This window comes from Drosophila pseudoobscura, chromosome 4 (genome assembly GCF_009870125.1).
Source record: "Drosophila pseudoobscura strain MV-25-SWS-2005 chromosome 4, UCI_Dpse_MV25, whole genome shotgun sequence".
NCBI lineage: Eukaryota > Metazoa > Arthropoda > Insecta > Diptera > Drosophilidae > Drosophila > Drosophila pseudoobscura.
In genome coordinates this window covers 22,059,868-22,082,359 of record NC_046681.1, presented here as the reverse complement: position 1 = coordinate 22,082,359, position 22,492 = coordinate 22,059,868, and the positions used below count along the sequence as shown (strand labels likewise).

Below are 22,492 nucleotides of genomic sequence, written 5' to 3'. Positions count from 1 at the left end.
GGAAAGACAGAGGAGGGGCATGGCACTCATTTTACTGATACGCGAAACAGACACGAGTACTCGTACGATTCCGAGTGTCGGGTAATCGCATTTTCCCCTGACTACTCTGCCTACCCCTCCGCAACACCGCGCCACCCCCCCCAACCACCCACTCGCATAACAAACAAACAAGCAACCCACCATTACCCCACCTTCCCAGACCGAGATAGAGAGAGAGAGAAAGAGAGAGCGCCACGTGGTCCCTGTGCTGCCGCCTTCTGATCGCCTGCTACGATAGTCAAGACTTCCCCATGTCGGCGTGTGTGCGCGCGTCTCAACTGCGACTAAAAAGTGGAGCTCCCCCAAAGGTAGAGTCTCCCCAAAAGTGGAGCCTCCCAATCATAGGCCACAACAGCCTTGAGAAGGTCTCGTGTAATGGTGGTGTGCCCCTTAAATAATGCCATCTCTCTCACTCTGTGGTTCGGTCTCCTCTTTCCTAGGGCGTCCCCAACATCCGAATCCGAAGAATACTCACGAGTGCTCGGACTCGTACGCGTACGTTCCCCAACCGATTGTCGATGGGGAAGTCTACGAATACGAATACGAATACGAATCTTCGTACGAATAGTATCCGCAACATTCGCTATGCTATGCTTTCTGTTAGCCCGCTTTGCTAGTAGCCATCTTTTTCGATTTTTTGCCCAATAAGACAAAAAAGAAAAGTAAAACTCACATCGGTTCGCATCGCATCATCGGAACCACGGTCTCATTGAGGATGGTGGCCTGTTGTTCTCGTTTCGGATTGTATGCATGTCTAGGCGTGTGGTTCGGTTCTGTGGTTCCCCTGATTTTCGGCATTGGTGTGTTTCCATTTTAGAGTGCACAACTTCTGTTTTCCTGGTGTAATTAAGCAAACGAAATATAATAATAATAAATTATAATTTTAGAAGGCCCCATACGCAAAAAAGGCCTTACCCTGGCCTAAGAATTGGTGCGGTGCCTTGCCTCGAGGAGGGACACAACCTGGGGGCTACTATCTCTCCTGTGGCATCGCATCGCTCTTCGTTTGTGTGTTTTAAACATAAACGAACAGGCTCTAAGAAATTATCAACGCGGCAAAGTAATGCCCCGCCCCATTGTGCTATAAAAAACGTTGGAAATTATAATTCGAAAACGGAAAATGCCCCCCATCTATCTATTTGTTATGTTAATTTTACAGCCAGAGCCAACCATTTCGATGTTAGTAGACTGAAAACCTGAACGCCAGTTGGAGTCCACAGCTGCAGAGCGCACTACAGTACCCCCAGTCCGGTCTCCAGTCCAGCCCCACACAGCCCAGAGACCGACCATTCCAAGCCCCACTTAGCTCAGCGCCATCTCCGCCTCTAGTTCCAAGCTCCAGCTGCTCCATCTCCACCTCTGGTTCCAAGCTCCAGCTCCAACCGTCGATTACCCAGTTCCTGGCAAAGTTGCGGCCAGATTTTTGCCATTTCTATGAAAACTTGGTAGCTCTCGGGTTGCTTCTAATGATTTTCTATGCCCATCGCTGTTAAAGAGCTCCCCAGCTGCGGCAACCACTCGGATGTGCGCCACGCCGCCGCCGGGCGAACAATCTAATCTGTTGAATGCGGCCTTCTGTCTGGTGTCTGGCCTTTCGTGGCGCGCGGTTGAGAAATGTACGTTCTTGGTGGAGTTTGCGTCATGCGATGTTAAGGGAACAGGCGAACAGAAGGCAGCCGATGGATGACGTAAGACGTAACGGCAAACGGCGCAACGAACCGAAAGAGATGGCTATATGCCGGGACAGACAACAGAAGGTCGCACAACTTGTTCACTGTGTGTGTGAGTGTGTGTGGGTGTGTGTTTGCTGCGAGATAGACACTTGCGAGTGTGTGCCTGGTTGAGTGGGGCCAATGTACTCGGTCGTTCAGTGCATTGCACTCACACTCACACCAATCCTCTTTGTTATGCCCCTTCGCGGTGTTCTGTACTCGTATCTTGAGTCTGAGGATCGATCGAACAGACGGGAGAGACGCTCTTTGGTATAGGGTGGATCAGCTCCATCATTTGATCAGAGTTCTCCTACATAAAGGTTTCCGGTAAGAAGATCAGCAGATCACTAGATTACGGAGTTAGAAAAATCATATTCCGAAACATTTGGGATCTTAAAGGTAAAGACTGTTAAGGTAATGCAACAAAAAAACACCTGAATGCCTATGAGATCATAAGAAGATCAAAAGTCCTATTGATGGATTATTTCAGAATAAAACTTATTTGAAAATCTCTTCAGTTAGCTCCATTTTTAATTATAACTGAGGTATATGTAGGTCCAATTTTTGAAGCAATATGACACTACATGTTCCCTGAAAGATTTTTAAAAGATTTCCTGTGTGTATTAGAATATCCCCTTTTTCAGCTGGAACTATGGATCATATGGAATATGTTCTGCTGTTATCTACCTGTACTATAGTATGCACTCTATAAATAGACAATCTGTCAGTAGTAATACCACAGAGATGTTCTTTCACCTTCAACTCCCTACCTGTTGCCAAGTCAACTTATAGAGGAGATCGACATTGCCCGCCGCCCCTTGCACCTTATCGGCAGTATGTTGCAATTACGACAACGTCATCGCGTCTACGTACAGTGTGGTGTGCCATTTCTTCTTCTACTCGTAAAATGCACGTAGCTGCAGCTAGCTCTATCTCCCTCTACAGAACTAGCCCTCTCTCTCTCTCGCTCGCTGCCTCTCTATAGCTCTATAGCTCTATAGCTCTCTTTGGTCTATGGGTGTGAGAGTGAGTCTCTAGCCGGCTCCTATTGCCGCCCCCTCCAGCCCAGTGCAGCCAGAGAGCGGCTGATGGAAAACTGTTTGAAAAGTGCATCTCCCGATGCACGATGCACCGAAACCCGCCACCCGCCACCCGCTGTCGCCCTGCATCTGCCGAAGCGCAGTCCCAGACCGAGGCCTAGTCGAGCCTAGAGTCCGACGCGTCGTCTGCTTGGAAAAACTCTTTGAGTTTTCTGTTAGACAGAGCGCAGACGACATAGACCAACGATCCATGAACGAACCACCGAAGCAGCAGCAGCACCAGTGCCAGACCAATCCGATGCAACGAATGCACCTATTGGGGGCACATGCAACTCCAACTGGTTGCATCTATTGCCCCGCCGTTTTCTATGGCTAGGAAAAATCCTGGCCTCAGTTTTTCCCCAAAATGAAAACCACACGAATGTGTGTCTAGCGGCCCATAGAAGACTCCCCTCCCTCCAAATGGTAGCAATCCTCCTAGCGGACCCTGTTTTGGGGGTACTTCTACCCCGACCTCCGTTGCACGCGTACCAATGAAAAATGGTTGAAAAAAAAGTTTGAAAAAAACGTTGTATGATTTTTCTTCGTCAATATTTTGTAACAGAGACGCAGCACCGATGCAGAAGCAAATTCCCGGATCCGACGACGACTTGTGTAACAATAAAAATGCACACACGGCCAGGGCGAGAGCGAGAAAGAGTGATAGAGACTGACTGCGGGAGGAAAGAGTCATGTCACGTCACCTCCACATCGGTTACTCTTTCCTACTTCCCCTCCAAATGCAGTCGATTGCCCCAGTTCTACGTTTGCGTGTATGTGTGTGACTCCGACTGCTGTCTCTCTTTCTGTGTGTGTGTTCTCCTGCTTTGAACGTTTTTCAATGAGAGCAAGCGAGCCAGACATAAACGGTACGAAAGAAAAAGCAAAAGAGCAATGCAATCGATGTTTTAGTCGGTACAGTGGGATAAAATAATTTGGAAAGTGGTACATTTTAGATGAATATGTAGTACAATATTAGCAGCTAATTCGTATAATCAAAAATCGTATACAGAAAATATATGCTTTCGCCAATGAAAACTTTTAATCGATCATAAAAACGAAAAACATTGGTAAACCTTTACTCCACCAATTTTCACCCGACTATCAACCGATGTGAGCCCACTGTGCAAGTGCATTCACCTTCACAAACGCACACCAGACACCGCTTGCATGTGTTACTGCAGCTGAGTGAGAGAGGGAGCCAGAGAGAGATTCGAAAAAAATCGGAAGGCAAGCAGAGAGCAAAAGAGGCAATGCAAGTGCATCTCAGTCGCAGCGCAGCAGCAGCAGCATCAGCTCCCAGCAGCCCCCACACACCAAAACACCCCAAGAGACGAAGGCAGACACAACGGCGTACAGCAAACGGAGAGCAATGACGTTCGCCCGTCTCTCACACACTGATACAGCCCTGGCACTTGGACATGTATTAACTTGTATCGAGATTTGTGTATGGGAAGGCCTTTGACTGCAAATCTCCTCCACGCGAAACAAGGCGCGCACCTGCTCCGCCCCATTCTCGCTCGCTCTCACACACACACTCGCAGACGCGTACATTTTTGCATTTGCTGTATTTATTTTTTGCAAAAAGTGCATCGCTTCGCTACGAAATCTGGGCTCCTTTTCCCAATGTAACACAACCATGCACCATGCGAGTGCGGATGGCCCCTAGGGGACCCGTTACGACAAAAATGGCGTGGACGTGGACGTGGTTTTTACAGCTCTTCCACCCTGGATGGAGATTGAAGTAGGATTCTCTCGGAGATGGGGCACAGGATTATGGTAAGGGACCTGAAAGGAGGCTGGCACTGGCAGTGTTCGTTTTCATTACATGTAATCCCTCTCCATCGGCGGTCGCGGGCTCCATTCCCCGCAATGGAGCCGTAGGTTCTCCTCCTGGTGTACGGCTCCTCTCCAGCTGGCGGCCAACTCGGAACACTCTGGGGTCCGCCGGCTGCGTGCACAAAAGTAACAAAATGTACTGAATGTCATCAGGCTCTCAGTTTTCTGTAGAGCAACGATTTTACATTACGCTGTTCGTTGTCGTCGGACTTTGTGGGGGGCTCTCAGTACGGTACACGCTCATTGCGCGATATTCCCCCCACCCTCTCGTTCACCCAACCACTCTCTTACTTTGTGTGTACTCGCTGTGTGCGTGTGTCTGTGCTGTGTACTGTGTACTGTGTGTGTGTGCGCGTGTGTGAGCTATACTTGCGCGGTTGCTCCCCTTTCAATCCGCCCTCTCCCCAACACTGTACAAGTATTATCTGTGGCTCCACTGCCCTGTTGTCTCTTTTTTTGTTGTTGTTGTTGTTGTATGCCTTTGCCTTTGGCGGGGTCTTTGCTCCCGTTTTGCTTTATCATTCTCGTCTTGTCTTGCCTCTTTCGGATGCGCTTTCTGTGTATGTGAGAAAGACAGCCAGAATGAGAGAGCAAGAGCAGCGTTGCAATGCACAAAACTCCGAATGCATTTTTGGCCATCCTATTCATTCGACTTGCGATTGCCAAAGAGATAACTTCTTCCAAGGAACGGATTCTGCTCAAATGGAAATCGTGGCTTATGGGGTATATTGGAATTGGTTGGTCGGAAGGATTTTTTCACGTGGTTCAGATCAGCTTCACTTAACTCTTCTTCGTGGTTACTACAGATATGTACAGATATATACAGATATTAAAGAGTACAATTCGTGGTACGGAATGACCAAATAAATAACCAGGAAAACGTATCAGTGATCATGAATCATGTCTTAAGACTCATGGCGAACGCCTGTGATGCATTACCCCTGGCGGAATGAATTCTTCTCCGTCCAGTGGCATCCATGGCGCAATATCCATATTTATTACATCAAAGAATGGCTCCAGGAATCAACATATTCGTTAATATTCTTTAAAATCGGGAACATTTATTTAAAGGCATACTAAAATCTAGAAGGCTTTCTCCCTCCACTTTTGTTGTATAATTAATTTATAACTTTCGCTTGATATGCTTACGTTTTGGACTTAGATCTAGGAAAACGTTCACACACTGATATGCATCGGTTTTGCTAAGAAGAAGTTTAGCTCGAATTCACGATTTGATATGTATCGATTTCGACTCCAGGATCAACAATTATCTTTCATTAACTAAAAATTCGTCTAACTTGAGATAAATAACATCGCAAGATGCGGTCGTTTCGTATATGTATGTACTATATGTATGGTTAGCTGGAATGGTCGCTGCTGCTGGAATCGGGCTTATTTCGGGGGCATGTTAACTACGTATCACAGTTTCAAAAGTGCGTGGGAGACTCCTCGATGGGCGGGGTGGGGCCGGCCTAGAACTCGTTTGCCTTTGGTGGATTGGTGGTGCCACAGGCCTCCTTAAAATTGGTGGCATTCAGCGGTGCAAAGTAGTCCTCGTGCAGGAAGCGAATAATATTCTCGATGGGACACAGGTCCGCCTTGTTGCCCCTCGAGTCTCGGGTGACACGCAGACTCTTGCCTCCCTCGCAGAAGTCGATCTGCTGTGTGACATCCCGCCCATTGTAGACGACCCGGAAATAGTAGTCTGTGTGCGCCTCGCTGCGGTACACCTCGAAGGCCAGCCGCGAGGCATAGGCAATTGTCTGTCCCTCGCTAATGGCGATTCCCAGCGCCGCTGTAAGATACTGCATGGTGCAGTCGTGGCCGGAGTATAGGACGAACTTTGTGCGATCTCCCGAGATCATCTTGAGCATGTAGCTGACGATATGCCGAATCATTCCGTAGGATCGGAGCAGCCCGGACAGCTTGTAGTACGCATGATCGGCAGAACGCTTGGACAGTTCATCGGCAAAGGACATCAGGGTGTCCACATGGGTCGCCTCCACGCAACCTTCTTGATGATCCTCCTCCTGTGGCAAGGAGGGATTGCCATTGTCTCCCTCGTTGGACTCTGGCTCGATGTTGCCATTGTTGACCTCCTGCTGCAGATTGGGCGCCGCCTCATCCTGATCAATGTTGATCACATCCACCAGCTCCTGGTTGGGGTTCTTCCTGGTCGGCCTCGCCGTCGGGCTGCGTTTCTTGTGGCGACAAGGCAGTGGCGCCTCGTGGCACAGAACCGTCAGCATAGCGTCCACAACTTCAAAGGGATTGGTGATTCCATTCGGCGTATGCTGCAGCAAGGTGCCGCCAATCCACTGCATTGCCTCCATAACATCCAATCTTTTCAGCAGCTGCGTGTCGCCCATGGCCTGCAGTCGTTTCCGGAGCAGTGCCGACTGGGCACAGGTGCATTCCCCGAAGCAGAAGGCCATGCTGTGGGATTCTCGCACGTTCAGGCCCAGCCACTTGTCCGCTGGCAACAGTGTGAACAGCATGGCCAGGGCAGACTGAAAGGTTCGACGATAGCGCGTGGTGTAGACCACAACCTCATCCGAATTGAGCAGCGTGTGCGGTGTCGTCTCCATAGCCCCGCGATTGAGTGTCGGCTTGAGGAGCAGACCCAATGGATGGGCATACACCTGATGCATAATGTCACCCACATGCAACAATTGAGAGATGCCCCTGAGGAGAATAGAAGAGAACGGATATAAACCATATGAAGTGTGTGACAGCACTTACTTGTAGGTAAGTTGCCCCAATGGACAGCCACGCTCTGTGGCTGGAAGCAGAGGAAAGCCATGAAAGGGTCCCACCTTGTTCCAGTACATATGATTCGAACCCGAAGCAGAGCTGCTCGAATTGTGAAGGAAACTGCGATATCTGGGTACGAGTAACAGGTAAGAGGTAAGATATTACGTAAATGGGATGGGAGGTGTACCGTGCACCATAACCCACCTGTTGACCAGGTTGTCCGTTCCCCCTCCCACGCCACAATTGATGCCTGTTGTGCGGACATGCGACATGGGTCCACGATCCCCGTGACGAATGACGAGGAGCACGCCTTGCAGCTTCCAACCCTCCAAGATGCCGCCATCGTCCAAACGCTGCAGCTGTCCAAGCGGAGCACAACGCACTCGATACTTGGCAAAACGCTGAGCATACGAGGAGGACGAGGTGTCACCCAAGGAACTGATTGTGCCTGAGCTGCTGGGGCCAAAGCCAGCCCCAGCACCAGAACTCGTCTCCACATTGCCCATATAACGATACATGCCTGTGGAGGAGGAGGAGGATGCCTTGGATTAGAGATATAAAAGATTAGGAAAAATGCAGCTGCTCCGTCTTACCCGCTATGAGGAGGAAGATCCAAATGCTGAGCAGCACATAGCAGTAGAAGGTGCGATGCTGCGTGGCCAGACGCATCAGTTCCTTGAGCAGCAACATGCTACCACGACCTTGCTCCGCCTCGTTCTTCCCTTACCTTACCCTTCCCACAGCGGCTATTACAGGGCATATAGTATTCTCGATGGCGGCACTCTCAGAGGGTATTCTATGCTGCTTAAAAGAATGAAGTTTTCTAGGCAAACAAAAATCCTATTAATTGCTCCAATTCCACTTCGTGTGAGACCGTTTTCACAGCTGGAAGAAAAACCTGGTTTAATTATTGGAGAGAGAGAGAGAGGGGTTGGATGGAACTGTCAAGCGACGACGTGGAGCATATCCAATTGTCAAGGCATGCGCACTGGAGGTCACAGCGTTATCAGCTGTTTTGGGAGTCAGTGGTGGCGCCTGAATGGGGGGAAATTTAAACAAATATATACAGCGGGATGGGATCTTTTGTGATTAGCTTCAAGCTTAAGAGTTTACTCTTTAATTACAAATTTGAAATGCTCTCCCTACAGTGTGGCTTTTGGGTGTGGCGGCTTTTTGGCTCAAAGCTAAATAAATATATGCATAAATTGTATGTTTCAACTGGCTTAATGGCGTTCCCTCATGCGCCTTAAAGACAGTTTACAAATATATATAATAATGTACGTGGTATATGTATGTATGTAGGTGTATCTGGCAGATCAGAGATCATTGTATTCTCGTATGCTCTTTTGGAAGCAGCCTAATCCTGCGCAGCAGTCAAGGCCAAGACTGTGAAACGTACTTCGGTGGGATCACGGGCCATAAACTCTTTGCACACCTTGGCCGCATCGCTCACAAAGGTCTCCTCTGTGGTCTTGCCATGCTTGATGGGAAACGATTTGCGTCCATCGAGCTCGTAGAGGGTGCCATCTTTGTTCACCAAAGCAATAAAATGATGGATCACACTCTCATGTTCGTCGGCATTGGTCTGGCCCTCTTGAGCCAAAGCCTGATGGTCGGCTGTAAACTCGGTATCTTGCTCCAAAGCAGAGCCACGCTCCTCTGGCGACAAAGCGGCGGTTTTCTCCAGGAACTTCTTCAGAACTCCCCCAGTTACATCCACCCTGAAAGGAGAAAGACATAGGTTAAGGTGATGGATCTCTTGGATTCGATTCTGACAAAAAGAACATACTCCTTGTTATTGGCCACGCTATGGATGAGGGCCACAGTGCCGCAAGCATTGTGAGTAAATTGGCGCATGTAGAACAGATCGTCGGGATGCTGCTCCTTCACATCCTTGATGCGCTCATGCTCCTCAGCACGATGTTTCTCATACTGCAAAAAAATGTGTGTAGAACGGGACCTGTTTGTGGACAGAGGAAACGCTTACAGCCTCGCTGCATGGAAAGAGCAATATGAAAGCCTTCACTGGACGGGGAATAAACTCGAGCATATCTTCGTCCAGACCAATGACGTCATTCACCGACCAGGCAGGCGACACGCCTAGCTTGTGTATGTACTTGGTCAGCACCTAGGAATGGGTACAATATCAATGGCGTCTTATAATTGCCAATTTCAAAGGAGCAAAGCACTTTTTGCAATGCCGGCAATCAGCCAATATCCCAGTTGCAGAAATTTGAATAATCAGGCACTTAATAACTATAGTAATTACCTCGGGGTTGGATTCAAGTGGCGTCCAGGTCGACATTTTTCTTTATTTTTACTTTTTATACGTTCGAACAAAATTTGCAAGCAAAATGGCTTTGACTGAGAATTACCGGCACTTTTGTGGTGTCAATGTGTTGGGAAGCGCTCAAAAAGTATGCTTTTCACAGTGCTGCACTGTAGAAGTATATCGATATCGCTATCGAAATCTATCTCTAAATTGTTTACAAAATGAGCAAAACAAAGAAAACGCCGCAGAAACAAAGCGAAACAGATATAAGAACTACATCTTTAACACCAGTGCGATGTGAGTTAGCTTAGTCATCAGTCTGTGTAAGTTTTACCTTCGGTACAATTACAGATCTGGACAGCCCGCGCCTGCAATCTCCCACAAGTCACGATGCCACCTTGGCCACCTGCAAAACGCGTCTGGAAACGTTGGTGAAACAACTTCAGGATAACTATGCAAAATGGCAGCTAGCCCAGCAGCGGGGCACTGCCATCTGCTATGCAATTGAGGCCAAGAAGACCAAGTGCTTGGAGAAAAGCGAGGATGATGACAGCATCAGCACTGCCTATCCAGACGACCTGATCCTCCCGTGCAACAAGTTGGCCATCATTGCTTCGATCTTCGGGGACATTGCCAACAACACACGCGAAACGCTGAGGCAGCTGCGTGCGCTAACAAAACTACCTGGCGCGGCGGCAGACACCATATTCTATCGCTCCTGGCGGCTGTCGCAGTTTGTGGCCTTTACCCGAGAACTCGCGGAGCGATACGAAGAGGAGGCGCTGGTCAAGATACAGGTTTCAGGTGAGAGGTTTAGGTTAGGGTATATTCTAGGAGATTATATGTATTCTATGTATGTTTGTAGAGAATATTGCCCATTGCACGCGGAGAAGCGATCTGATAGCACATACATCGCTCTGGGAGTATCCGGAGCATGTCGATGCCTACGTTAAATTGGGATTTCTACTGCTGGCCGAGGAACTAAGCTTAAAATAATCAACTATAAAGATTCATGCACGTTTTTACAGAATATTCAAAGTTTTCTTTTTAATTATATGAGAAGTTTTGGAAAGTCATATTTTTCCAAGGGGAATGCTGCAGAGATTATATGTATGGTGCTATATGGCTATTCTTGTCATGTCTGTAGACAATTTGTTAATACACTTTTTATATGCTCACGTTTTCCACTTAAAAATATCGAAATCTATGAGAGGCTGGAAAGCAATCTGTGTTCAAAGGGAGTGGAGTGCATAGATTATATTCAAGTCGATAGCGAGATCCTGTCGAGTCGTGCAGATCCATTATGCTTAGACCACCACCAAAACCAGGCACAGGACAAGCCCAAAGCCATGGCTGCATAGTAAGCGCAAGTGACGAATTTTAACTTTTTCTGAAAGCGACAAAGATACATATAAAAAACCACTAAAAAATCCAAACTATGTATGTTTTCCAACCTTCTTGGTGCCTCCATTGGCCTGGTTATCATCTATCTTCTGCAACTCATTGACAGTTTTCTCAATCTTCTTTAGATCCTTGGACATCTGTTCCAATGTCTCCAGTGCAAAGCGACTGGCATAGCGCTTATCCCCGACAACAAGATCTTCCACGGGCATCATTTTCATCCTGGAATTGGCGTTCTCAAAGGAGGAACACAGCGCCATGGTATGTTCTGTGGCTTTGCCTATGATCTGAGAGTTGTATTCTTTGGCCATTTCCGAATTGCAAAGGTAATCATAGCTGGGATCCTGGTTGCCCATTTCGGCAAATATTTGCAGCATCTCGGCGCGGTGCTGCTCCGGTTTGAAACCAAATAATTGCAGATCCTCGTCGGTCAGCGAGGCTAGGTCCCGGTAGCAGATGCAATCGGGTATCGTGCTGTTCGAAAAGCTGCTGGACTTATCCACCAACAGCGTCTTGAGTAACTCCCGTTCACGCATTGTATCCATCTTGACACTAGTCCTCACGTAGGAACGCTTCTTGAAGCCCAAAAATGGTTTGTCCAGCTTCTGTTGATGGGTTTGCTTTTGGAAATCCTCGTTGGCGTCAAATTGAACGGCAGAGGGAATATTAGCAAAGGATGCTAATGGCACATATTCCGGGGCCATGTGGAGGCTGCGATCTAATATAATAAACTACAAAAAATGCAAATCCAGAGCAAAGAGCATCCGATTTCTTCTTTGAGCCAAATGCGCTTTTTGCAACACTGTCCCACCTACCAGTGTGAACAAAGCGCAAATTAATTAAATGCTCAAAATTAATATTTTTCGAATTTGTTTAACAATTTACATATATTTAAACGAAAAAAGTTCCTAACTAGTCTCTTTTGTCCCCTGTTGGTGTCCTGTATATTGGTGCACTGGTGCTGGCCGCCTCCTGCAAACGCTTCATAAACAATGCCTTCTTCTTCTCATCGTCGGTTTGGTTTGGATGACCACGGGCAGAGGCTTTTATGCGCTCAATTTTCTCGGCATTTGGTTCGGTCAGCCGCATCAGGCCATAGCCAATGCCCCCGAAAGACACAAGCCACAGCAGGGACTTTAAATACGGGTTGCCAAACATGGGGAATTATGGGTGTTTAGTCGCTTTTCTTCAAGGTGCTCCAGTAGCTGGCGTCCGACTGACGGGCCTTGTTGTCGCCTACGATCTCGCCGATTTTGTAATAGTAATCAAGCACAAAGGGATAGTTCTCGTGGATATGCTGGCGGAATTCTGCAAAATGGGAATTATTTTTAATTCGGAAACTTATATAAAGGTTGTACTGGACTTGCCTCGATTCGTGTTCATGCGGTAATACACGCCGTAGCTGGCAGCAAAACAAACCGCCTCCACTACAAACAGAGTCTTGGCGCTTCCCTTGATGAATCTCCAAAGTGCAGGCTTGGGTGTTTTCGGCAACATTACAGTGATATAATTCAAATAAATAAAGACACGTGTAAAAAGTTAAATGTTAACAAAATTCGTCACGGGATAAAAACAAAAAATATTTCTTACGAAGTTATGGCTTAGTGTTGAACAAGGCCAAATGACAGCGGTACAAACAGCTGATTAACCGGCCTTGTGTCCGTGAGTGTGTGTGTGTGTGTGTGTTTATCTCACTTTTTTTTTGCGACTGATAACACGACGCAATTAGGTGTCGCCTGGGAAAATCTGGGAAGGAAACTGCACCACAGACATTAAACCGAATGGAAAACAGCTTATGATGAGTGGCAATATACACGGCCTCAGTTGGTTTCCCAACTTTCACGACAAGTTCGTCTCGTGGGGCCAGGAAATCAATTTGTACGAGTTGCGCAGCAAGGATGATGCCCCACAGAAAAGTGAGTGCGATCTAGCATATGGGTATTTTTGAGACACTTTTCACTTCCCATCCTCCCACCAGGTCGCCTGCCTTATATATCGGTTAACTATCTGGCCAACGAGTCGCGGTACCAGTATGCCCGATGTGTGGCTGCGTCCTACCACAGCCATCAGCCCATCATAGCCGTGGGCTTGGCGGATGGCAAGATTGGGATATGTAACTTTCGGGACACCTACGACAGCAGCTGGGAGTACAGTGGGTAGAGATTATCCACCGCTATGGTTCCATTTAACTCTTGAATTCCTCTGTAGCGCCGCGACAGCAGCGGATGTGCACTTGCTTAGCCTGGAGCGAGATGGATGCCAATATACTGGCCGTAGGCCACGATCGCCATCGTTCCGACTCGTGCATAACGATTTGGGACACTGAACGGGGTGTGCCCAAGGAGACGGCAAACTTTTTTGGCCAGGCCGAGTCCGCCAATTCTCTTTGCTGGGATCGCAATCATCGAATGCTCATAGCAGGCATGAGCCAGAAGATTATCAAGCTGTTCGATCTGAGGCGTAAGTGGCAGAGGTTTCCGCCATAAACCCACACTAATGTAATCCCTAATCCACAATCCCTTAGAGAACAATGCCTCCTGCCAGAGCATCCCCACAAAGACTGTCCAAGGGCTTTCGGTGGCCCCCAATGGCAATGATCTCTGCAGCTATGTAGACTCCATCATTATGCTGTGGGATGTGCGCTCCATTAAGCAGCCACTACGTCAAATACAATCCTCCAGGAATCATCTACAGATTGCCTGGTGTCCCACCAGGAACAGCCTGCTGTCGTCCCTGCAGCGTGACTCGTCCTACATCACGCTCTATGACATTCGCAGTGTGGAGAACGAGAACTCCAGAGAGATCTATCATGTGAAGCGACAGATCAGTCCGTTTCCTTCCAAATATCATCATAGTGGAAAGTTTGCGTTCGTTAATTGCCTTTCCTGGCACTCCCGTGACTTTGAGCGGGCCCTGCTGCTGGCGGATGCTGTGAACATCCTTGATTTTCGACTGCCTGTCACACTACATACAGCGCATAGTAATCGGAGGAAGCTGCCGCTGCTCATGCAGAGGCCTCTCTACGCTCCCGCTTCGCCCACATCCAGCACGGCCACGGCCACGCCCACACAGCAGCCGACGAGCAGCTGTAGCCTGAACAGTGGCAGTTCCCTGGATTACAATGGTCCCGGGTCGCATTCCGCATTGAATGTGGACTTCCTGGTGCCGGAACTCTTTGAACTGGATCTGGTGGACGAGACTCGGCAGCGTGCCCTCGACGATTATGGAATCAAGCCGGATAACAAGAGATTTGCCGAGCTCCATCTGACGCCATATCTGAGGAACGTTTGGTCCACGCTGAACAATGTCTATTGCGATGATCAGTTGTCCGGTTTGAAGTCCGCTTTGGGCATCAATTTGGGTCACACGTCGGAGGCCTTGATGGCCAGCTCTCGCATCGAATCTCAGCTGCTGCAGTGGCCAGATGGCATCAATAATTCCAATAAGCTCGTGTGCTACAAGAGCGAACAGCGTGATCATGCTTTGCAGCTCTGTGGCTGGGCGTTTGAACTGGGCGAACTGGAGCGTTTTATCGACCAGCTATATGCCAGCAAGGAGTACAGCCGTGCGGCCATGATCTGTGTGTTCCATTTAAAGATAATGCATGCCTGCAATATCCTGTCCTCTGCGGCGGACAACATGAGGGACCCCAGCATGTACAGGATCACGGTGATTGCGCTGTCTAGCTTCAATGCGGATCGCTGTAGTTCTACGTCGCGCAATCAACGCTCCAGTGCAAATATGCAGATACAGGATCCACATCTAAGGGCAATTTTCTCGTTCCTCACGATGGAAAAGGACAACTTTGAGGCTGTGCTCAAAGAAGAAGGCGTCTCGCTGTCCGATCGTATGGCATTTGCATGCAAATATCTGTCGGAGACCAAGCTGACGGACTATGTGAAGCAACAGATACAGTCGGCCATCGAATGCGGGGATCTCAATGGACTGCTGCTCACCGGAGAGTCGCTCGATGGCATAAACATACTGCAGTCGTATATGGATACCAGTTTTGATGTACAGACTGTGGCCCTGGTGGCCATCAATTACTTCCGACAGGAGCTTTTCTCGGACAAACGCATACAGTACTGGATCTCAAGCTATTTGGACTACCTCAACAGCTGGGGTCTGTGGGAGAAACGTGCCGAGCTTGACATCAAAATTGAGGGCATACGCGCGTCGGCGCGCAGCTCGCGAACCGTTTATCTGTCGTGCAACTTCTGTGGCAAGCCCGTGTCGAATGCCCTGCTGGACGAGCCACGTCCGCGGAGCACCACGACCAGCACAAATCGCCTGTCGTCCTGCCCCAGCTGCCGCAAGCCCCTGCCACGCTGCTCGCTCTGTCTGATGCACATGGGAACGATGATTAACATGAGCAATGGCGAGACGCTCAGCACCACGCCCGAGGTGCAGGGCTGGCAAACGAAGCCATTTTCGAAGTGGTTCTCTTGGTGCCAGACGTGTCGCCATGGCGGACACACCGAGCACATAATGCAGTGGTTCAAGTGAGTCTCTAATTTACTTCCAAAAACCCAGAAAAGCATTCGTTTATTTCCGTTTATTTTTCTTTGCAGACAAAACTCTGAATGTCCCGTCTCTTGCTGTAATTGTCGGTGCTTTGATATGGATGGCAGCAAGCCAAATACGCTAAGAGACATTTCCTAGCTGTTCAGGAGCAACAGCCAGAGCCACTACACACGCCCATGCCATAATGCCTTAAGTTGTTGTTTTTTCTTCCAAATGTGTGCGCGCACGCCTTAAAACTCAGAAAGTGTTCATTGTACTTAGACAAAAAGGGATGTCTACCCGTATAGTTAGTGATTACGACCTAACAGCTTTTAGCTGCTCAAAATGCATTTTATACTTACATTCAAATAAATGACAATATAGAAAAAAGCGCGCGCTTTCAATTTCAATTTCTGGGCATACCCTTGGGATATTAAAGAATTGAGAATATGTTTATTATCCCAGGCTCCAATTAATGCAATAACCATTTTGTTCTCTGTTTTAAACCTATATCAACGATATTGTGCAGCTTATTGTCTTCATACAGAGATCAACAAGTATCAGGATCGGGTTATAATTCGTTTCATCTTCATATTAAATTAACGAAATAGGGTATAAAAAGGCATATACTACGGCTTACACACAACATGTACCAGCATCATTGCGACTGTTTTTGTGGAACTATTTTGTTTAAACCTTGTTTTAGTCAAAATACAATAAAAGCAAGGACTAAATATTAGCCAATCTTGTAGAAAATGTATTCGTTAATGGTCTAAAATGATGTGGGCAGTACTAAGGGTTTTAGTTAGCCAAAATTATTCAACGGAATCTCTAAATTGAGCAATATGAACGACTATACTTTTTCGTTTTTTTGGTTGACCATTTTTGCTAAAATCTCTTTTAGACAAGATTTATATAAAAGCAAGTATTTAGAATAAGACAGTCAAGTAGAAAATGGATTCATTAATTGCATAAAATTATGTGGGCAGGTCTGAGAGATCTAGATAGCAAGTAATATTCCACGGAATATCAAAATCGAGGAATATGTATAATAGAACTTGAATTCGTCAGTATATTTACGGTATATTTTTTAAAATGAGACGGAATATTTTGGTATATTTCGGAGGGTCCGACGGTATATTTTAGCGATAAATTCGCGGTCACACTGGACTCGGCGTTTTTGTTGTTTTTTGGCTTGTTGCACGTTTTTATAAAGCAGACTCGGTTTTTTTGTTGTTTTCAAACCAAGAATTGAGTGAATGGTTAATTAGTGTCGGCTTAAAGAATTAGATATAGAACAAATACAGCCAGGGAATCGATAGAACATAAAGACGGCATTAAGAAAGCTGCATAGGGTAAGTTAACGCATTGAATGGTCGACAGAGAATTCGTAGCACTTTTACTATCAGTTGTACGCAAACACAGGAAAATATACCTATGTGTGTGTGTAGCGTACATAACTATCCAAGTTATTGACAAAGCTTTAAAGCCATTTAGTAACCCCTTGATTGACCTTTTACGAGTGGCATCTCTACCTTTGGCTGCTTCTGCTCTTCAACAAACTGGTTTTTCATTAAGAACCTCACAAAGCCGCAAGTAGCCGCAAGCTGCAGCGCATACAAATCTAAAATGCAAATATAATCCACGGAATGATAGATTTGGTTCTTGTTCAAGAAAGTTTCTCCAAATAGCCTCGCGGATTATTAAATACCTTAAGATGACGTCGATATTTGTTGTGGACTCGGCTTTATTTAGCAACAGGCAGGCAGAGACAATAAATACATACGTACAGGCGAAATAAAATTTGAAACTTTGCCAATAGAAAATTCGACTCATCCCAAGCATTTTCACCGCGTGACCTCTTCGCCAAACAGAACGCACAATTGTTGGCAGACAATATTTCGTGCGAGCGAATCGGGAACGTCCGCTAGGTAAATGCTAATGGCGACACTTGTTAGGTGATCTATTTATTCTAACTGTAATCCTTGTTGTGGAACTGGGGGCCATTCAGAAATCGATCATAAATCTGTTTGAGAGTACAGAGAGGGTCACAACCACAACTTAAGCCAAGCGAACGGTTTATTATGTCATTTCACTAAATTTAGCACTCTGCGCACTCTCCCGCTGTTCTGTTCAAGCTATTCTCGCTCGCTCTCCTCTCCCTCTGCATCAGACACTGCCGCTAGCTAATTTACGTTTTGTTTGCTTTTCATTATTTGCCTTTATGCCAATAGTCGTATTGCTGTTAATTACCAGAGCCATATGCGTGTGTACATGTGCTTATGCAGCTCTATTCAATTTTTCAATTGCTATTGTTCACACTACGACTACGTGATACCCTGTAATCTGGTTTGTTTGTTGATGGACTCAAAAGGTAATGATCCAATTGGCATTCAATATATGCCAATATATAGTTTCACTTATTAGGGCTCAAGAATATATTTATACCTTATCGGTTCGGAAACGCTCTCTTCCACCTGTTACATACGTATACACAGTAACAATACACTCTTCTTTTCCACATTTACCGTGCAAAATGAACCGGCAAAATAAAACCAACAAGAACCCAGCCAGACGCTCTCTTGTATGAGTGTATTGGTGAAAGAGTATGCTTCCAAAACAGCTGATGTCGGCGCTCTCTCTCTCTCTCTCAATGGAACCCGACCGACCGTTTGTGGGGCCAAATATTCAAAATGCCTTCTTTTCAACAGTTTATACTGAAATGTAGAGGCGACGGCAAGCCTTTTATCTCTCGCGAGAATTAATAATTTTCTAATAACTTACGATTTACGAACGAATTAGACGACATGAAAATGGAAAAACCAAACAACTCATCTGTCGACTCAAATAAGACGCTTCATTGAGTTTAAGCATTTGTTTTAGCAAACAGAAAAAAAACACAAAGGAAAAGCTTTAGTGCGAAACAATCTACAGCAAATCACGATCAAGGTCAGCGCTATAAAAAAATCAATTAAATGTGCTATACTTATGTTATTTTTGGGTGTTGTTTACCATGTATTCCCATAATTTGGGGGTTATCAGTAAAAAGTAAATAGATAAAAAAGCTTACTTTCATTTAGTTGCATTTGGAGGAAATAAATGTTAAACCGGTCTGATAACACATATGAGCGCATAAACTCGTTTAACTTGTCCAAGAACCAGTGCAAAGCTACGACAATATTGTGAATTATTGGGGTTTAAAAAATGGAATATGTATACAAAACAATAGACAGTGAATACTGGCTAAGAGAGAACCCATTATTTCGGTATCTATTTTGGTTAATTGCGTTACCCAGTTGCTAGACTTTATGGCTTTTCAGAGCACTATCCTGCACAAGTCATGCAATTTACTCGACTCGGGACGCACAAGCGCATTCGCTGCAAAAGAGAAATGCATTCTTAAATTGAAAAACAAACCTGTCCAAAGCTGATCTACCATATACACAATATCATATTAGTTATGCAAATTTGTTGTATAGTGTTCGCACACGGGGCTAACGTCACACATCTATTTTCTGTGCAGGGGGAACCTCTCGCTGGCAATTTCAATTATGAAGTCACTTTTTGAGTGGAGGATTGTTTGCCAAATTTAATTTGTGCTCTGCGGCCTGCAATATGTCGGAAATTGTCAAATTGAATGTCCAGTGACAAAATGATAAGTGTTTATGTAAGCGAAGACCCAACCATGGTCTTCTATCGATTCACTTACTCACATTAATGCGTATTATATGTCGTATTATTTTCTATTTTGAGGTACCGTACCAGTACCGTACCACACGCAATAATACTAATAATACTAACAAATTACACGACCTTGACCTTGGAAAGAAACTTGAGAAAATTTATCCATCACCATTTCTTTGATCTGTTTGTTGCAGTTTGACAGAAAGCTCAAAGGAATAATCAAGATTACGAATTGAAATATTTTAGAATAGAAACTCCACAGAATGTTACGCAATACTCCTTTTGGTGGCACGCCCACATATAAATTGCTATTGGGCCTGGGACTCTGTTCCCTGGGAGGTGCTATGCTGTATGCGTACTTTAAGAATCGCAGCGATGAGGAGGAACAAGACGAGGCTAGGAATCGGATAGAACTGGAGCAGCAGCAGCAGCAGCAGAGTACAAAGGAAATTGTATTGAAAATCGTAGTGGATAACGAGCATGTGCCGCTGATTATGGGACGCGGCGGAGCCAATATAAAGCTGATGGAGGAAAAGACCTCGGCCAAGATAAGATTACGGTAATTGGATTTAAATTTTGACCAAAGTTACACAAGAAACAATCTCTAATTCTCCGCCATGGGCGTTTGCTTTTTCAGGGACAAGGATAGTGAACACAAATATTGCGACATTAGCGGCGTACCAGACGCCGTAAAGGCAGCCCGTGTGATGCTTATACGCGAAATCGAGCGTGCACCCATTGTCAAAGTGGAGCTGCAAGTGTCACAGCGGCTGGCTAGCAAACTGTACGGACGAGGCGCCGAGATTATCCAGGACATTGGCCGCAATTCGTTGGCCAAGATCACTATCGATCCGAATGGACGGAATGGCAAGGCCAAGATCACAATTGTGGGCAATCAGAAGCAGGTGAACATTGCCCGCAAACTACTAGACGATCAGATCGAAGAGGATGAAGAGCTTCTGCGCTCCGTGGAGGAGGTGGAGCAGCGCCGTGAACCACGCCGTTCGCCCACCAATAGCATAGCCTCCAGCATATACTCCTCGCAGACATCGCTCAGCTCCATGCAGCCGCGTGACAAACTGATGGCTGCCCGTGGCGATGACAAGCCCATGGAAGTTTATGTCTCCGCTGTGGCCTCGCCCACTAAATTCTGGGTGCAGCTGGTGGGCCCGCAGTCGAAGAAACTCGATGACATGGTCAAGGAGATGACCAACTATTATAGCAGTTCGGAAAACCGAGCCAAACATATCCTGACAGCCCCCTATGTGGGCCAGATTGTGGCCGCTGTGTTTAAGTTTGATCAGAAATGGTATCGTGCCGAGATTGTCGACATTATGCCCAATCAATACAATCCCCAAGAGCAGGTGATTGATCTTTATTTTGTGGATTATGGAGATAGCGAGTATATCTCCCCAGCGGATATCTGTGAGCTTCGCACGGATTTCCTAACACTCAGGTGAGACGACACATACCTTTAGGTATAGCTATAGCTAAAGCTTTAACTTTTGTTGATATTTCCCTTAGATTCCAAGCGGTGGAATGCTTTTTGGCCAATGTCAAGTCCACCATTAGCAATGAGCCAAATACATGGCAAAAATCATCGATAGCAAAGTTTGAGGAGATGACAGAGGGTAAGTTATAGCTTCTAAAATGATTTACAAATGGAAATAACTAAGACCAAACATTGTATTTTTTAGTGGCCCACTGGCGTAAGCTAATAGCCCGCGTCGTTACCTACAAGGAGCGTCCCAAGGTGACGGCTGGAGTGAATGCAGCCACCCGTGAGGGCACACCATTGCCAGGAGTAGAGCTGTTCGATCCCGCAGAGGGAGCTGATTTAAACATAGGCGACTTGATGATCGCGCATGGCTTTGCTCTGCCCCTAGATGATGCATATCCGGTGCGTTCACGTTCCAGCACGCCCTCAAATCAAAGTGATTCAACGATTGAGGAGTTGGGTGCCAGTACAACGCCCGTGACGCCGCTCTCACCCATGTCGATGTCAATTACAAACGATGCCGATAGCATCTCCACCACAGCGGCGGAAGATACACATTTCGCCCAGCAGCTTGAGCACCTGCAACACAAACTGAATGGCAATGACATGGCCAGCATAAATCCTATCAAACTTACGGCGACAGACTATCAGAATGGCAATAATAACAATTCGCCCACCACAAACGGGAATGCAATGCACTAGTTATCCTCGCTTAATTGTTAATTGTTTCGGGGCAGCTCTCACTACTTGACGTGTACATAATGCTTAGATTTTAAGGAAAGACTTAAACTATAGGTACGAAGAAATTGTTTATTTTATCGCCCCGAAAGCGTGGGCTGTCTTCTCGACATATCCTAGACTTGACTCTGACGATAATTTATATATATATATACGTCGTGGACTGGCACAAATCCTTAATTGTTTATAGATATGAACCATATGCCATGTTACTTATTGTTTTAGCAATAGACAGAACAAAATTTGTAAAAATACACAAGAAACAAACACAAATGTATAAAAAGAAATGCGCCTATGTGGAAAGTTAACTTAAGCCTAGTTACAGTCTTGGGGCAGAGTATAATACATTCTCTTATTAAATCAGTATATCATTTGTGGTATTTATAGCTATGGGCGGAAGGTAGATGGCCCGAATCTGACTGCGCAGGCGTGCAATTTCCATATCATCGCGTTCCATTTCCCGTATGAGCTGCGAGAACTGCACCAGGCCCTCGCGGTTGCCGGGAAAGCCATGGCTCTTGATTACCTCCAGCTGCAGCTGCATGACCAGTGGAAAGACGTGCTGCATCATTAGCATCATCTCCTTGCCAGCGGATGCCTTGGCCTCGGATAACTTTTTCGAGTTGTCCGGCTGATTCACACACCGGATGATGTCCATGAGTATTTGCTTGGCATTCTCGTTGTTGAAGTTGGACAAATACGACATGGTTACAGCGTCAAGTGGGCGTGGCAGTGACTAATGCAATGAAAACAATAGAAAATTTACGAAAATCCTTCAGCTGCCCAATGTTTTTATTATACACACACACACAGGGATTCTACTAGAGCTGGCAATCACAACGATTGCACTATCGATAGCAGGTGAAAAATAGCAAACCATCCTACAACCCTGGCCAAACAGCTGTTGAGCGCTGCCTAAATATTCATTAAATTGTACAAATCTGCGTGTTTTATATACTAATTTAATATAAAA

General features: G+C 46.3%; 9 protein-coding genes across 12 annotated transcripts; 3 read left to right on the top strand and 6 right to left on the bottom strand.

The window, feature by feature from the left end:
• Positions 1 to 5,708: 5,708 nt before the first annotated feature.
• LOC4817072 (2-phosphoxylose phosphatase 1) lies at positions 5,709 to 8,418 on the bottom strand. The gene is made up of 4 exons (XM_001356604.4): positions 8,017 to 8,418; positions 7,628 to 7,943; positions 7,412 to 7,552; positions 5,709 to 7,354 (listed from the first exon to the last, which is right to left on the bottom strand). The coding sequence occupies exons 1-4, from the start codon at positions 8,111 to 8,113 to the stop codon at positions 6,142 to 6,144; spliced, it is 1,767 nt and encodes a 588-aa protein (XP_001356640.2). The 5' UTR covers positions 8,114 to 8,418; the 3' UTR covers positions 5,709 to 6,141.
• A 152-nt stretch (positions 8,419 to 8,570) lies between these two features.
• On the bottom strand, positions 8,571 to 9,836 carry Uch (Ubiquitin carboxyl-terminal hydrolase). The gene is made up of 4 exons (XM_001356603.4): positions 9,693 to 9,836; positions 9,411 to 9,551; positions 9,213 to 9,355; positions 8,571 to 9,144 (listed from the first exon to the last, which is right to left on the bottom strand). Exons 1-4 carry the CDS (start codon positions 9,726 to 9,728, stop codon positions 8,781 to 8,783), a joined length of 684 nt encoding a protein of 227 aa, XP_001356639.3. The 5' UTR covers positions 9,729 to 9,836; the 3' UTR covers positions 8,571 to 8,780.
• Positions 9,837 to 9,851: 15 nt separating this feature from the next.
• LOC6902938 (uncharacterized) lies at positions 9,852 to 10,725 on the top strand. The gene is made up of 3 exons (XM_002132628.3): positions 9,852 to 9,992; positions 10,047 to 10,499; positions 10,561 to 10,725. Exons 1-3 carry the CDS (start codon positions 9,917 to 9,919, stop codon positions 10,689 to 10,691), a joined length of 660 nt encoding a protein of 219 aa, XP_002132664.2. The 5' UTR covers positions 9,852 to 9,916; the 3' UTR covers positions 10,692 to 10,725.
• A 2-nt stretch (positions 10,726 to 10,727) lies between these two features.
• On the bottom strand, positions 10,728 to 11,901 carry daed (daedalus). Its single transcript, XM_001356602.4, has 2 exons — positions 11,150 to 11,901; positions 10,728 to 11,085 (listed from the first exon to the last, which is right to left on the bottom strand). Exons 1-2 carry the CDS (start codon positions 11,798 to 11,800, stop codon positions 10,957 to 10,959), a joined length of 780 nt encoding a protein of 259 aa, XP_001356638.2. The 5' UTR covers positions 11,801 to 11,901; the 3' UTR covers positions 10,728 to 10,956.
• Positions 11,902 to 11,964: 63 nt separating this feature from the next.
• On the bottom strand, positions 11,965 to 12,283 carry LOC4816848 (uncharacterized). The gene has a single exon (XM_001356601.4). It carries the CDS (start codon positions 12,252 to 12,254, stop codon positions 12,009 to 12,011), a length of 246 nt encoding a protein of 81 aa, XP_001356637.3. The 5' UTR covers positions 12,255 to 12,283; the 3' UTR covers positions 11,965 to 12,008.
• On the bottom strand, positions 12,260 to 12,720 carry LOC6902937 (protein CEBPZOS). Its single transcript, XM_002132627.3, has 2 exons — positions 12,464 to 12,720; positions 12,260 to 12,404 (listed from the first exon to the last, which is right to left on the bottom strand). The coding sequence occupies exons 1-2, from the start codon at positions 12,591 to 12,593 to the stop codon at positions 12,271 to 12,273; spliced, it is 264 nt and encodes an 87-aa protein (XP_002132663.2). The 5' UTR covers positions 12,594 to 12,720; the 3' UTR covers positions 12,260 to 12,270.
• Positions 12,721 to 12,771: 51 nt separating this feature from the next.
• On the top strand, positions 12,772 to 15,989 carry mio (GATOR complex protein mio). Its single transcript, XM_001356600.4, has 5 exons — positions 12,772 to 13,012; positions 13,075 to 13,248; positions 13,305 to 13,556; positions 13,621 to 15,598; positions 15,668 to 15,989. The coding sequence occupies exons 1-5, from the start codon at positions 12,892 to 12,894 to the stop codon at positions 15,756 to 15,758; spliced, it is 2,616 nt and encodes an 871-aa protein (XP_001356636.3). The 5' UTR covers positions 12,772 to 12,891; the 3' UTR covers positions 15,759 to 15,989.
• A 760-nt stretch (positions 15,990 to 16,749) lies between these two features.
• Positions 16,750 to 21,882, top strand: papi (tudor and KH domain containing protein papi). 3 transcript variants are annotated; one of them, XM_033380743.1, is made up of 5 exons: positions 16,750 to 16,954; positions 19,530 to 19,842; positions 19,921 to 20,739; positions 20,808 to 20,914; positions 20,981 to 21,882. In XM_033380743.1, the coding sequence occupies exons 2-5, from the start codon at positions 19,547 to 19,549 to the stop codon at positions 21,481 to 21,483; spliced, it is 1,725 nt and encodes a 574-aa protein (XP_033236634.1). In that variant the 5' UTR covers positions 16,750 to 16,954; positions 19,530 to 19,546; the 3' UTR covers positions 21,484 to 21,882. The 3 variants fall into 3 exon arrangements, with proteins under 3 accessions (XP_033236634.1, XP_015036051.2, XP_001356635.2); XM_015180565.2 differs by having other exon boundaries at positions 19,478 to 19,842; XM_001356599.4 differs by lacking the exon at positions 16,750 to 16,954 and adding an exon at positions 18,313 to 18,548 and having other exon boundaries at positions 19,478 to 19,842.
• Positions 21,578 to 22,404, bottom strand: LOC4817051 (protein C10). Of its 2 annotated transcripts, XM_033380745.1 has the most exons (2): positions 22,325 to 22,404; positions 21,578 to 22,255 (listed from the first exon to the last, which is right to left on the bottom strand). In XM_033380745.1, the coding sequence occupies exons 1-2, from the start codon at positions 22,397 to 22,399 to the stop codon at positions 21,875 to 21,877; spliced, it is 456 nt and encodes a 151-aa protein (XP_033236636.1). In that variant the 5' UTR covers positions 22,400 to 22,404; the 3' UTR covers positions 21,578 to 21,874. The 2 variants fall into 2 exon arrangements, with proteins under 2 accessions (XP_033236636.1, XP_001356634.2); XM_001356598.4 differs by having other exon boundaries at positions 21,578 to 22,372.
• Between the last annotated feature and the right edge of the window lie 88 nt (positions 22,405 to 22,492).

What these genes read in the sequence shown, in the direction of transcription:
- daed (XM_001356602.4), bottom strand. Translation starts at nt 11,800, where the DNA reads ATGGCCCCGGAATATGTGCCATTAGCATCCTTTGCTAATATTCCCTCT. An exon ending in CCAATGGAGGCACCAAGAAG is followed by an intron (nt 11,086 to 11,149) that starts GTTGGAAAACAT and finishes TGTCGCTTTCAG; the next exon opens with AAAAAGTTAAAATTCGTCAC.
- LOC6902938 (XM_002132628.3), top strand. Translation starts at nt 9,917, where the DNA reads ATGAGCAAAACAAAGAAAACGCCGCAGAAACAAAGCGAAACAGATATA. An exon ending in ATCTTTAACACCAGTGCGAT is followed by an intron (nt 9,993 to 10,046) that starts GTGAGTTAGCTT and finishes GTACAATTACAG; the next exon opens with ATCTGGACAGCCCGCGCCTG. An exon ending in GGTCAAGATACAGGTTTCAG is followed by an intron (nt 10,500 to 10,560) that starts GTGAGAGGTTTA and finishes GTATGTTTGTAG; the next exon opens with AGAATATTGCCCATTGCACG.
- LOC4817051 (XM_033380745.1), bottom strand. Translation starts at nt 22,399, where the DNA reads ATGGTTTGCTATTTTTCACCTGCTATCGATAGTGCAATCGTTGTGATT. An exon ending in CTAGTAGAATCCCTGTGTGT is followed by an intron (nt 22,256 to 22,324) that starts GTGTGTATAATA and finishes TCATTGCATTAG; the next exon opens with TCACTGCCACGCCCACTTGA.
- LOC4817072 (XM_001356604.4), bottom strand. Translation starts at nt 8,113, where the DNA reads ATGTTGCTGCTCAAGGAACTGATGCGTCTGGCCACGCAGCATCGCACC. An exon ending in GATCTTCCTCCTCATAGCGG is followed by an intron (nt 7,944 to 8,016) that starts GTAAGACGGAGC and finishes CCTCCTCCACAG; the next exon opens with GCATGTATCGTTATATGGGC. An exon ending in TTGGGGCAACTTACCTACAA is followed by an intron (nt 7,355 to 7,411) that starts GTAAGTGCTGTC and finishes TATTCTCCTCAG; the next exon opens with GGGCATCTCTCAATTGTTGC.
- LOC4816848 (XM_001356601.4), bottom strand. Translation starts at nt 12,254, where the DNA reads ATGTTTGGCAACCCGTATTTAAAGTCCCTGCTGTGGCTTGTGTCTTTC.
- papi (XM_033380743.1), top strand. Translation starts at nt 19,547, where the DNA reads ATGTTACGCAATACTCCTTTTGGTGGCACGCCCACATATAAATTGCTA. An exon ending in TCGGCCAAGATAAGATTACG is followed by an intron (nt 19,843 to 19,920) that starts GTAATTGGATTT and finishes TTGCTTTTTCAG; the next exon opens with GGACAAGGATAGTGAACACA. An exon ending in ACGGATTTCCTAACACTCAG is followed by an intron (nt 20,740 to 20,807) that starts GTGAGACGACAC and finishes TATTTCCCTTAG; the next exon opens with ATTCCAAGCGGTGGAATGCT.
- mio (XM_001356600.4), top strand. Translation starts at nt 12,892, where the DNA reads ATGATGAGTGGCAATATACACGGCCTCAGTTGGTTTCCCAACTTTCAC. An exon ending in GGATGATGCCCCACAGAAAA is followed by an intron (nt 13,013 to 13,074) that starts GTGAGTGCGATC and finishes TCCTCCCACCAG; the next exon opens with GTCGCCTGCCTTATATATCG. An exon ending in CGACAGCAGCTGGGAGTACA is followed by an intron (nt 13,249 to 13,304) that starts GTGGGTAGAGAT and finishes ATTCCTCTGTAG; the next exon opens with CGCCGCGACAGCAGCGGATG.
- LOC6902937 (XM_002132627.3), bottom strand. Translation starts at nt 12,593, where the DNA reads ATGTTGCCGAAAACACCCAAGCCTGCACTTTGGAGATTCATCAAGGGA. An exon ending in CCGCATGAACACGAATCGAG is followed by an intron (nt 12,405 to 12,463) that starts GCAAGTCCAGTA and finishes CCCATTTTGCAG; the next exon opens with AATTCCGCCAGCATATCCAC.
- Uch (XM_001356603.4), bottom strand. Translation starts at nt 9,728, where the DNA reads ATGTCGACCTGGACGCCACTTGAATCCAACCCCGAG. An exon ending in TCTTTCCATGCAGCGAGGCT is followed by an intron (nt 9,356 to 9,410) that starts GTAAGCGTTTCC and finishes ATTTTTTTGCAG; the next exon opens with TATGAGAAACATCGTGCTGA. An exon ending in AGCGTGGCCAATAACAAGGA is followed by an intron (nt 9,145 to 9,212) that starts GTATGTTCTTTT and finishes TTCTCCTTTCAG; the next exon opens with GGTGGATGTAACTGGGGGAG.